This window comes from Tachysurus fulvidraco, chromosome 2 (assembly GCF_022655615.1).
Source record: "Tachysurus fulvidraco isolate hzauxx_2018 chromosome 2, HZAU_PFXX_2.0, whole genome shotgun sequence".
Classification (NCBI taxonomy): domain Eukaryota; kingdom Metazoa; phylum Chordata; class Actinopteri; order Siluriformes; family Bagridae; genus Tachysurus; species Tachysurus fulvidraco.
In genome coordinates, this window is record NC_062519.1 from 40,846,927 (window position 1) to 40,861,503 (window position 14,577).

Consider the following 14,577-nt stretch of genomic DNA (forward strand, 5'->3'; position numbering starts at 1 on the left):
TTCGTCACACTCATCCTTATCTTCTTTATCATCCACGTCCTCATCGGACGCATCGTCACACTTCTCCTCGTCGCACTCGTTTTCCTCACATGCAAACACTTCATCACACTTAATCACACTCATCCTCTTTATCCTCCACCTCCTCGTCCTCTTCGCGCTCGTCCTCTCCGTCACACTCGTCTTCATCCTTTTCATCATCCACATCCTTGGGGAACTCATCTTCATCACACTCATCCTCTTCATCACACTTATCCTTTTCATCACACTTACACTGCCTTGCAAAAGTATTCGTACCCACTAAACCTTTTTCACATTTTCACACGTTACAAATGGATTTTATTGGGATTTTATGCGATAGACCAAAACAAAGTGGCACGTAATTGAGAAGTGGAAGGAAAATGATAAATGGTGTCCAAATCTTTTTACAGATAAATATCTGCAAGGTGGGGGGACACGGTGGCTTAGTGGTTAGCACGTTCACCTCACACCTCCAGGGTTGGGGGTTCGATTCCCGCGTCTGCCTTGTGTGTGTGGAGTTTACATGTTCTCCCCGTGCCTCGGGGGTTTCCTCCGGGTACTCCGGTTTCCTCCCCCGGTCCAAAGACATGCATGGTAGGTTGATTGGCATCTCTGGAAAATTGTCCGTAGTGTGTGTGTGTGAATGAGAGTGTGTGTGTGTGCCCTGTGATGGGTTGGCACTCCGTCCAGGGTGTATCCTGCCTCGATGCCCGATGACGCCTGAGATAGGCACAGGCTCCCCGTGACCCGAGAAGTTCTGATAAGCGGTAGAAGATGAGTGAGTGAGTGATAAAGTGTGCAAAGTGTGGTGTGCGTTTGTATTCAGCCCCACTGAGGCAATACTTTGTAGAACCACCTTTCGTTGCAATTACAGCTTCTAGTCTTTTGGGGTTTGTCTCTACCAGCTTTGCACATCTAGAGAGTGAAACTTTTGCTCATTCTTCTTTGCAAATTAGCTCAAGCTCAGTCAGATTGGATGGCGAGCGTCTGTGATCAGCCATTTTCAAGTCTCACCACAGATCCTCGATTGGATTTAGGTCTGGACTTTGACTGGGCCGTTCTAACACATGAATATGCTTTGATCTAAACCACTCCATTGTAGCGCTGGCTGTATGTTTAGGGTCGTCGTCTTGCTGGAAGGTGAAACTCCGCCCCAGTCTCAAGTCTTTTGCAGACTCTAACAGGTTTTCATCTAAGATTGCCCTGTATTTTGCTCCATCCATCTTCGCATCAACTCTGACCAGCTTCTCTGTCCCTGCTGAAGAAAAGCATCCCCACAACATGATGCTGCCACCACCATGTTTCACTTCGGGGACGGTGAGTTTTAACCCTTGTATGTTGTTCGGGTCTGTAGGACCCATATTCATAAACATCAATAGTTTTGAAAAACTTTTAAAATTGTAAATTTGTTGATTTTTTTCCCCCTCATAACTTGATTAAATTTGGTTTTCTTTTTTTTTATTACATTTTTATTAAAAAACAACAAAACACGAGTAGCACTTTAATTAAAAAATGTGATGTAATAAAGGTAAAAAGCAAATAGTAACCATATATGCTGTTTATATCGCTTGTCATTGGGATGAAGTAAACATCTGTAGAGAATTTTAACATCAAATTTTTTGATCGCGTTGAATTAAAAACCCAAAAAAGCAGCGAGTCCGACAGACCCACGGAAGCTGGCTGGGTAACAAATATACGAACACCATACAAGGGTTAAATAAATCAATTATCACTTCACAGGAGAATTTATTTACTGAAAAGAGGAAAACATTTGGTGAAGAACAGTTTTAATTTTTGGAATCTTTCAAATCTGAAATCCATTCAAATTCATACCACAAATTTGGCGGTTATTGTCACTTATTTTATTTTATTTATTTATTTATTTATTTACTTACGCCGAATGATTTTTAAGAACATTCTTTTTCGAGAATTAGAAATTTTTTTTGATGTGGATTTTTATCTTGGGAAGAATTTTATTTATTTATTTATTAAAAAAAAAAGTCAAAAACACTTTTTTTCTCTCGAGTTAAAAAACGCGAACAAAATGACAATTTACGTTTGGAAGAAAAATTCAACACGCAGTTTAAAACAAAATGTCTCTTTAATTTGTAAGTGTCAACAGCAGTACAAAAGATGGAGTGATGGTGAGATATTCTGGTTGTGTGTGTGTGTGTGTGTGTATGTGTGTGTGTTTGTTTTTGTTTGTGTGTGTGTGTGTGTGTGTGTGTGTGTGTGTGTGTGTGTGTGTGTGTGTTTGTGTGTACTGTACGGTTTTATTGAAAGAAAAAAAAACTCTTGAGGTAAATGAGCTAAAACAGACACGACCTCCCTCTTCTGCCATCGTACATCAAATGGATTGAGTATACTGTAGAAATGTCATTACTTTACAACTTTATGCCAAAAAAACAAACAAACAAACAAACAAACAAACGAACGAACGAACGAACAAACGAACGAACGCCTCCTGTACGGAGAGCGACTTAGAGAATCGTACAATCCACTAAGGTGCCTAAATAAACCAAAATGCGTCACTCATCTGGATTATTTTCTGTTTATATTAATACTACTATTATTACAGAGAGAAGAAAGCCTCGTCTCTGGAACATACGACTGGAGAATTCGTTTAGTTTACCTCACGTCAATACTGCACATGGGGAAAAAAACCAAAACAAAACAAAAACAAGAAGTCGCTGGTTTACATACCGAAGCCAAGCAGAAAAGATTTTTAGTACCTTTTTTTTTTTTTTTTAATTTTTTTTTTACCTTTTTTCTCTTATTTTTTTTTTAAAACAATAATACCCTTAGCAAATTCTTTCGTACTGTTTCATACCGTATAAAGAAGAAAAAAACGTGAGCACGAGTGTGATGGCAACCTTTAAAGTTCAATTAAAAACTTTACACTGGACTGTACAAGATATGATAAACTATTTACATTTTTAGACTTAATTCTTTTTGTGTTGTTTTTTTTTTTTGTTTGTTTTTGTGTTTTTTTTTTGTTTTTTTTCTAAAAGCAGCACGCTAGTTCTATATCTCTAACGCCCCAACGATACCTGGCTAGGTACCTGCCGAGTTTTTATATGCACAAAAAACACAAAGAAAACCAACAGAAGTATCAGGCTGCCAGCGGATCGGACGCGAGGGCGGCTCGGGCTTTCCGTCAGCCGTGCACAGTGTTGCTCGAGAGACTAAGAACTAGAAAATGTACCATCGCAATGAGAAGAATTTTTTTTTTTGTCCCTGACAGCAAAAAAAAAAAAAAAAACAAACAACAAAAAAATTTTTTTTGAACAGCAGCTAGCGTTTCAGTCCAGCATGTCAGTGAATTGTGCTGATTAAATTAGCAACAACAACAACAACAAAAAAAGATCCCACAATATACATCATTCAAATCTAAAAAAAAAAACAAAAAAACAAAAAAACTCCCCCCCAAAAAAAACAGAATTACAGTAAAAGTTCAAACAGCGAACGCATTTTGTCTTCAGTTGTATCTATAATTTGCATCAAAAATGGCAGTGATAAAGAACAAACCAATCGAACACAAGATGGACTGCAGCTGCTGAAAAGCTGAAAAACAAAAACAAAACAAAAAAAAATAAAACACTAAACTAAAAACGTCGGATAAAATCTACGAAGACGTAACGATGCAAAGGACGTGTCCGTGTTATTGTTCAGCATTATAAAATAATAAATATCTGTTCGTCGCCGTGGACCGAGCCGACGGAGAATCTCACTCCGGATCTGAACGTTTTCGACCGATCGGATTCCTCGAGCCGACGATCCCGAAAACGTCGAAACGCCTGCGTGAGTCGCGTCCGATACGATCCGATCTCCGGGGACTGAGTTCAGCATCTACATGAGGTACAGTGACTTGTCTAGTTTTGATTCTTCTTCTTCTTCTTCTTTTTTTTTTTCTTTCTTTCTAGACAACGATTGACGTGAGATCGACAACATTGACGACACAAACACAGAATAAAAAGAAAGGAAAAAAAGAAAAAAGAAAAAAAAAAAAAACAACAAAGAAATGGCATGAAAAACGTCAATCAGTTACATAACTTATACTTCGGTAAGTAATCAGGAACAAAAATAGAAGTCTATTTTTCTATGTTATATTTACAATTGCGAAAGAAAGAAAAAAAAAGGTAAATATATCAAAAAAAAAAAAAAAAAAAAAAGAATTTTGAGTTCCAATTCAGCGTCACTGTATTTTCTCTTGATTGTCCTTTTTATTAAAGTTCTACGGACAAATTTTATAGCCAACAACGGCTAATAAATACAATAAAAGTCTATATGCACTATATAGGATTCAAATACATTATACAAACACAGACGTACATGAGCGGTAAGATGCGCGGTGTGTCTCGGCTGGTCAGAGTCTCTTAACGTGAGCCTTCTGTCGGGTTTTACTGCTCTTTATCTCCCTTAGGCAGCACTGGAGCTTAAACAAAAGTCTTCCTTTAGTATTTATTTAGCACGTTTCTTTGCATAAATTAACAAAACAAAGTTGAAAGGAAAAAAAAAAACAACACACACAAAAAAAAAACAATGACTCAAATCTGGTAAGTCCAAACAGGTCACTTTTGTTCGTGTGGAATTATTATTATTATTTTTTATTTTTTTCGCACGACGGCTTCACATTAGTCAGAATCGATATATCGATCGATATATATATAGGATTAAAATACCATTTATATCCAGTGCTTGTAACACTGTGTGACCAGAGTCATCTCTCTTTCTCTCTCTCTCTCTCTCTCTCTCTCTCTCTCTCTCTCTGTCTGTCTCTCTCTCTCTCTGTCTCTCTCTGTCTCTCTCTCTCTTTTTACACAAGCGTGATCAAGTTTCAGTCCTGACAACAGTCCTTTTTGTCTACCGCCAGCTTCCAAAATCAGTTTGGCGTGGTCAAGAAAATATGTACAAAACACGTACAAGTCGATCTACCAGCAAACAGATAGAAAACAAATTTAAACAAAACACTATTGAGAAGAAAAACAAACAAACAAACAAACAAACAAAAAAACCATCTAATTTAGCATCAGGGGGTTGAACCCTGCCAAGCGTTCTCTATCTCACGAGATAAATCACCAGCAAAAAAAAAAAAAAAAAAAAAAAGAATAGTAAATGTTTATTTTTTTCGAGATTACACAAGTGCTTAATTAAGAGACTTAAGTCTAAGACTTGAAGTAAATGCTTCTCTGTTTTAGGGGCTTCATGAAAATGTTTAACGGTAAGAAGAAAGTAAGTAAGCGCTTCAGAAGATTTTTTTTTAAAGATTCTTTTTTTTTTCTTTTTTAAATTAATTACTTAATTTATTTATATTTACGACCTTGAGAGGCAACGCGGTGACCAGCAGCTCGTCGGCCCAGCGGTAATTGCCGTGTTGCTAATGGAAATAAAAAAAAAAAAAAAAGAAAAAAATCTAAGACAGGTTCAAGGGCAAGAGGAAAATAGCGAGCCTCATGCATTAATAATGGCGCGTTTCAGATGATACAGACTCGTCAGTCATTTTAATAATCTCCCACAGCTTGATCTACTTGTTCCATCTGCTCTGCAGCACCTCATGGATTTCTGCTGCGCTTTGATGGAATGAGCACAATCAGCTATCGACTCCCTCCATCCCTTCCTCCCTCCCTCCATCTCTCTCTCTCTCTCTCCCTCCCTTCCATCCATCCATCCCTCCCTCCCTCCTTCTCGGCCGTATTGTTTTCCCCGACTTTTGATCGACGCCCGGTCCGAGTCCGAATCCGGTGACGTTCACGAAGCCGCGTGTCGTTCATATATGTTCCTATAACGACACATCCTCACGTCTTAATATTGCATCGCTAATCAAACGCTCTGTTCTTTTTTTCATCCGTTTATATTTACGTTCCCGTGCCTACCGTACGTATGAAACCGATCCGTTCCTGTTCTCACTCACGCTCTAGCAGCTGAAAACCCCTCGTCTTTTTATTCTCTTTCTTCGTCACGCTACAGAAAAAAGATTTACGTGAACGGACGTAGCTTTGACTCCGACACCGGAGACTCCTTACAAAAAAAACGAGTGAAAACAAACCCGATAAAAGACTCCTGACTGACGTGCGGTTTTGCAGAGCTGCTGTTATAGAAAATGAATCGTCGCCTCCCGACCAATCAGGATCCTCCGTAAACGAGCGCCACGTCTCCTTAATGGGTCCGGGACAAACTTCTGATTTCTTTAAGACTTAGTCACTCCCCGCTTTAAGACTTTCTTGTGTCGTTTCAGGTATAATAACGTCCCGAAGGCCTTGATGGTGACAGGACTTATGGACTGCTGTAAAAAAAAAATAATAATAAAAGAAAGCATGTATTGTACAACAGCAATTTTGTGACTGTAATGCCACTGAAGCTGCCTTTTGCTGCCATTTCAATTTCACAGATTGGATGCCTTTGGCCCCACTTTGGCACGTCGGCCAATCTCCGTGATTAAGAACGTAGTGTGGGAGTAAGACTGGAGCGAAGGGCGAGACAGGCTGCGTGATCACCGCTCTGGACCTGCTGCACTGAACCAGGACTTTCAGATATCCGTAATAAAATCCAGCATCTCTAACACTGCCTCGAAAATTCCTGAGTGCTTCAAGAAGAGGGAAAAAAAGAGGCTTTTATTTTTCTCGTCCACGGGAACATCGCAGAGGATTGTCTAAGACTCGCGAACTCTCTCCTTTAAGACCTGGAGATCTAAGATTCGTTTGTGGTCGGACCTGGATTCGGACGTCATGGTGAGAAAACGATAAGAAGAGCATTAAGATACATTAAAATCAGATGAGTTAAGAGAAAGGGGCAGTTGTGGGGCAGTTTTTTCCGTCAATTTTTAGATTGTTTTTTTTTTTTTTTTGTTTTGTTCTAATGTCTTCTTCCTTATTATTATTATTTTTTAAATTGCTCAAATCAAATAAAAAAAATTAAAAAATTCCCCCCAAAAAACAAAACGAAACAAAAGAAAAACATTCACACGCTGTTGGCTGGCACAGCATACCTGAGAGAAATACAGAACCCCGTCAAAAACAGTGATCTAAAAAAAACCAACAAAAAAAAACAAAAACAAAAAAAAATATTTATTTCTATTTATATATATACTTGTGTGTAAGACTGTGAGAGCGAGAATAAGTTTCAAGTTCCTGCCCTCTGTAACTTTACAGGTCAATTTGTGTACACATCCATGATCGAATAAGAATTAAAAAAACAAAACAAAGAAAACAAACAAAAAAAAAAAACAACACAATCAAACTGCTTCACACTCGAAGAAACATTTAAGACCGAAGAGCCGATGAAGCCGGGAGCCACACGTGCATGCAGGCTCCTAAGGGATATATTATCAGAAACAAGTTTTTTCTTTTCTTTCTTTTTTTTTAAAATTTTGTTCTGTAGTTCTTTTGTTGTCGTTTTTTTTTCCTCCTCGTCCTCCTTCGGTACTCCTTCTATCCGTTGTGAGCGAAAGCCTCAGTTGGCGCTGACGGGTTCCTGCGCCTCGTTCTCGCTGCTGTAGTCCGATTTGGGTTCGTCCTCGAAGTCCTCGTACATGTCCATGTCGTCCTCGCCGTTGACAGGTTCGCTGGGCACCACGCTGGGCATGCTGGGCTCCGTCTTCATGCCGAAGGTGCTCTGGATGACGGGGACGGTGGGCTCGGGGCTGGCCGAGTTGCTCGAGCAGTCCGAGGTCATGCTGATGGCTCCGGGGTAGACGACGCCCGCGCTGCTGCTGATCGGGAGCTGAGTCTGGGGCTGCTGCCTGAGACAGGACGACAGGGAGAAAATCAAACCCAGTCATTAAACCAGCAAAGACTTACACTTTTTATTGGTGGACGGAATGAGAGACACCCACCCCCCCACCCCCACCCCCATCAGATTTACATTCTGGTCCAGATTTACATTCATCACTCCTGCGTTTCTATAGTAACAGTACAGTACCGGATTAAAGAGGCATAGATTTGTTATAGTAAAAAATGAACTATTGTTTAATAAACACTGATGGAAGGAGTCTTCAGTTTCGAAGCTTTTCTGTCCTTTTCAGGACGGAGGAGGAAAAAGACATGGATTTTTTTTTTTTTTGTCTTATAAACTTCCAGCAAGAGAGAATTCAGAGAAGGGAACGAGGGACGTGGTTTGTTCCTGATGGCTCTAATTAACGTGAGAGTTTAAGGGAATGTATTGCAATTTCCAGCTGAGAGCCAGCGTCGTGTGCTAGCGTTGTGTCCTCTGTCCTGAAGACGCAGGAAAGCTTACAGCGGAGTCTCCTTCTACATACTGTACGTACCGCTCTGCTGCGCTGCTGCGCTACTGTCAGAGCTGCTGTTATAGAAGAAATAAATCACAGCCTTCTGACCAATCACAATCCAGCAGCGTGTTAGAAAGCAAGTCAGGTCTTGATGAACATTATGGCTGGATGTGTGTGTGTGTGTGTGTGCATGTGTGTGTGTGTGTGTGTGTGCGCACTCACCCTACTGTGAAGAACTGGCGCATTTCCTGCCTCCGCGAGCGCATCATCTGCTTGTACTCGCCGATGCGCAGCTTCTTGCCGTCGATGATGCACGTGCGCTTGGGCCGGGGCTTGTACTTGTAGTTGGGGTACTTCTCCAGGTGGATCTTGCTCAGACGAGCCTGTTCCTCGTAGTACGGCTGCTTCTCCTGGTTGGACATGGACTTCCAGCGAGAGCCTGAGTGAAGAGGAACATGGAGAGGTGATGTGAGCCAAAGAAGATCAATAATCATCACAATAAATACACAATTATACAAAAAATAAAAGTAATTATAGTTTTCAGTTAGAACTGCCCTGAATATCTCTGGAAAGGAGAGAGAGGGAGAGAGAGAGAGAGAGAGAGAGAGAGAGAGAGAGAGAGAGAGAGAGAGAGAGAGAGAGAGAAAGGAGAGAGAGAGAGAGAGAGAGGAAGGAGAGAGAGGAAGGAGAGAGAGAGAGAGAGAGAGAGAGAGAGGAAGGAGAGAGAGAGAGAGAGAGAGAGAGAGAGAGAGAGAGAGAGAGAGAGAGAGAGAGAGCACAGTGAACTACAGACAGCTTTGTCTCAGAGTGCTGCATTAGCAGAAAGCCTGTAGCGGAGCCTGTAAATATCTCCAGCCTTCATCATGTCCCTTTGGCTGACGGGACTTTTAGTAACAGTGATGTATGGGCTCTCAGCCCTGGGAGACGAGACCCATTTACACCCGGCATTTTTCATCACAAACACCACCACTGTGTGACGCCTACTACATCCATCTGATTGTGTCACTCCAACACAACACACACTAACACACACTAACACCAACACAACACAACACACACTAACACACACTACACACACACTAACACCAACACAACACACACCAACACAACACACACTACACACACACTAACACCAACACAACACAACACACGACACAACACACAAGACCCACAACCACGAACCCAACAGAACACACACAACCAACCAACCACATTACACACACTACACACACACTAACACCAACACAACACATACTAACACACACACTAACACCAACACCAACACAACACACACTACACACACACTAACACCAACACAACACACACCAACACAACACACACTACACACACACTAACACCAACACAACACACACTACACACACACACACTAACACCAACACAACACACACTAACACACTACACACACACTAACACCAACACAACACACACTACACACACACTAACACCAACACAACACATACTAACACACACACTAACACCAACACAACACACACTACACACACACTAACACCAACACAACACACACCAACACCAACACAACACACACTACACACACACTAACACCAACACAACACACACTAACACACTAACACACACTAACACCAACACAACACACACTATCACAGTATAGTTATTGTAGGGGGTTATTGGTAAGAAAAATCACATATTATTATTATTTTATTTTTTTATTCACATATTTTACTTGTGTATTTCTTATTGTCAGGGTTTTTGTATGAAAATATTTCAGCAATATTAGATAAAATACTACCTGTATATTAAATATTTATATTGCTATTAGAATATAATAATAATAATAATAATAATAATAATAATAATAATAATAATGATAAGAATGATTGCTATTATTATCATTATTGACATTTTTATGCAAATGAACACTTGTCTTTGAAGTTGTATAAAAATGTCTATTTTTTTTAAAAGTAAATTACATTTATCAATTTGTGTAGAAATAAGAATGTAAGGTGTCATTTCTCTCTCTCTCTCTCTCTCTCTCCCTCTCTCTCCCTCCGTTTTAAACAGAGAGCGTGTTCAGAGGCCGAACTGAAGCCGTCGGTGTTCGTTTACATTAACATTCTTTCACTACGTTATGAACGCTGATCTGTTTATTCTTCATGTTACACACATTCATCACTGTGACCTGGTGTGAACACTGGAATATTTCTACTGAATCTGACTAAAAGAGATCCTGAAGTTTTACAGATTTAGCAGCGCGGCCTGAACGCTACCTGAAGCTGAACGCTAACACTTCTGGCGTTCATCCAAACGGATTCGTTAACCGTTATAGTTAGTGTAAAGTGTGACAAAAAACCTCTTATTTTATTCCTGACTGAAAACAAATGTGTCATGAGTACTGTACTGTATTAACAAAAAAGGGGTGTGGCTTATGTCGTCACACCCATGCTGTCCATCAATAATAAACCCCGGTGACGGAGACGGGGACGAAAATCAGAGCTGGCTTTAAAAGACGTTGCTTCAGAGCTCAGGTAGAAGCGAAAGGTTCTTAAACCTGATCTAGTCCAAAACAACAATAAATAAATAAATAAATAAATAAATAAATAAATAAATAAATAAATAAACAAGTCATTTAATTTATTAAATGAATTATTAATGTATTAATAAAGGAGTCATTAAAACTGCTTTATTTATTACTAGATGAGTTTTTTCACCATCACCAACATGTCAGAGTGGAAAAAAAAACATGACGGAAGAAAGAAACTTTCTTCCAAGTAATAAAAAAATGTTCAGTGTGTAAGAGGAACATGGAGTGACACCAGGGTCAGGAGCCTGAAGTGTGCACACTGAGGTGGTGTCTCACACTCGCACTCACACACTAACATACACTCACACACTAACATACACTCACACACTAACATACACTCACACACTAACATACACTCACACACTAACATACACTCACACACTAACATACACTCACATACTAACATACACTCACACTCACACACTACTATACAATAACATACACTCACACTCACACACTAACATACACTCACACACTACTATACACTCACACACTAACATACACTCACACACTACTAGAAACACTCACAACTGAACCATACACCTCACACACTAACATACACTCACGAACCCTAACATACACTCACACACTAATAGAACACTCACACACGAACAACACTCACACTCACACACGAACAGACACTCACACACTACGAGACACTCACACACTACATACACGCACACACAACATACACTCACACACTAACATACACTCACACACTAACATACACGCACACACTACATACACTCACTCACTATTATACACTCACACACTAACATACACTCACACACTAACATACACTCACACACTAACAACACTAACACAACACACACTACACACACTAACAGACACCACACACAACAGACACGACACACACTAACAGACACGCACACACACACATACAGACACTCACACACTAACATACACGCACACACGAACAGACACTCACACACAACAGACACGACACACACACAACATACACGCACACACAACATACACTCACACACGACATACACTCACACGCACAACACTCACACACAACATACACACACACTAACATACACTACACACAACACACTACACACTCACACACTAACATACACTCACACACAACATACACGCACACACTACACAACACTCACACCACACACACAGACACAAACATACACTCACACGCACACACTAACAGACACTCACACACTACATACACGCACACACGACAGACACGCACACACACATACACGCACACACGAACAGACACCACACACACACACACTAACAGACACTCACACACAACATACACGCACACACAACAGACACTCACACACGAACATACACGCACACACACACACGAACAGACACTGCACACACAACAGACACCACACACACACTCACACTCACACACTACTATACACTCACACACTAACATACACTCACACACTAACATACACTAACATACACTCACACACTAACACACACTAACATACACTCACACTCACACACTACTATACAATAACATACACTCACACTCACACACTAACATACACTCACACACTAACATACACTCACACACTAACATACACTCACACACTAACATACACTCACACACTAACATACACTCACACACTAACATACACTCACACACTAACATACACTCACACTCACACACTACTATACAATAACATACACTCACACTCACACACTAACATACACTCACACACTAACATACACTCACACACTACTATACACTCACACGCTACTATACACTCACACACTAACATACACTCACACACTAACATACACTAACAATCACACACTAACATACACTCACACACTAACATACACTCACACACTAACATACACTCACACACTAACATACACTCACACACTAACATACACTCACACACTAACATACACTCACACACTACTATACACTCACACACTACTATACACTCACACACTAACATACACTCACACACTAACATACACTCACACACTAACATACACTCACACACTAACATACACTCACACACTAACATACACTCACACACTAACATACACTCACACACTACTATACACTCACACGCTACTATACACTCACACACTAACATACACTCACACACTAACATACACTCACACACTACTATACACTCACACGCTACTATACACTCACACACTAACATACACTCACACACTAACATACACTAACAATCACACACTAACATACACTCACACACTAACATACACTCACACACTAACATACACTCACACACTAACATACACTCACACACTAACATACACTAACATACACTCACACTCACACACAATAACACACTCACACTCACACTACTATACACTCACACACAATAACACACTCACACTCACACTACTATACACTCACACACTAACATACACTCACACTCACACACTACTATACACTCACACACTAACACACACTAACATACACTCACACTCACACACTACTATACACTCACACACTAACATACACTAACATACACTCACACTCACACACTACACACACACACACAACTAGACACCACTACAACACGACGAAAGCACAAAACGAACATACACTCGCACATACACTCACCACTCAACAGACAGATACTGAGCTCATGACACTAACACACACTTACACTCACACACTACTATACACTCACACACTAACACACACTAACATACACTCACACTCACACTCACACACTACTATACACTCACACACTAACATACACTCACACTCACACACTACTATACACTCACACACTAACATACACTCACACACTAACATACACTCACACTCACACACTACTATACACTCACACACTAACATACACTAACACTCACACAATAACATACACTAACACTCACACAATAACATACACTAACACACAAACCAACTTATACACTTGCACTCACATTTGCAATCATACACTCACACTCAAGCTCACACTCACTCACTCACTCACTCACACACACTCACACACACATGTAGTGTCCCCTTCATGCCAGAAGAGGGTTAGATGAACAGGAGCTAGCATAGATTAGTGCTAACGATTAGCAATGGATGATAACATTTTCTTGACTCACCCAGGATTTTGCTGATGTTGGAGTTGTGCATGTCCGGGAAAGCCTGCAGGATTTTGCGCCGCTCGTCTTTGGCCCACACCATGAAGGCGTTCATGGGTCGCTTGATGTGCGGCTCATTGGGGTTCCGTCCTCGCGATTCTCTGAACACCCGGGCTTCAGTGGTGCTGGCGCCTCCTGTTGGCCAACAATAATACTGTTGTGGTTTTTCTGCAGAACCATTCAGCTCCTTACTCCCTGGAAACACCAGAGCGAGAAGAAGGACAACGCGAGCGCAAAGCGTTAATTAACCTTGTAGGGCTGGAGGAAAGGAGCTGGACCTCTCTGCACACACACACGCACACACACACACACTTATACACACTCACACACACACTTCACCGCGGTGTACTGTATACTTCACCGTATACTTTAATCCTTGTTAAATATTCAACCACGGCCCGAGAACCTAATCATTACACACTCACTTACACTGTGTGTGTGTGTGTGTGTGTGTGTGTGTAAGCTTTCAGCCTCTCAATCAGGCCACTCAGCATCATCAAACTTGGAGTTTTTCGCTTACAGCAGAGCGAGATGGAAAAGATTTCACGCGCTTTCGCTTCCTTTTATATGTAAGATGTGAAAGAATTAAATAAAAGCCGTATGAATA

General features: G+C 40.6%; 1 protein-coding gene across 3 annotated transcripts in view; it reads right to left on the reverse strand.

Moving 5' to 3' along the window:
• Positions 1-2,100: 2,100 nt before the first annotated feature.
• The window catches only part of sox6 (SRY-box transcription factor 6), a 72,269-nt gene continuing 59,792 nt past the window's right edge, over positions 2,101-14,577 (reverse strand). For 2 of the 3 annotated variants that reach the window (XM_047809958.1, XM_047809957.1), the window contains exons 8-10: positions 13,932-14,165; positions 8,465-8,681; positions 2,101-7,756 (exon numbers count right to left, since the gene is read on the reverse strand). In XM_047809958.1, the coding sequence (XP_047665914.1) occupies positions 7,468-7,756; positions 8,465-8,681; positions 13,932-14,165 (740 nt within the window). In that variant the 3' untranslated portion in view covers positions 2,101-7,467. The remainder of the gene's footprint in view (positions 7,757-8,464; positions 8,682-13,931; positions 14,166-14,577) is intronic. The other variant, XM_047809959.1, reaches the window with a different exon arrangement.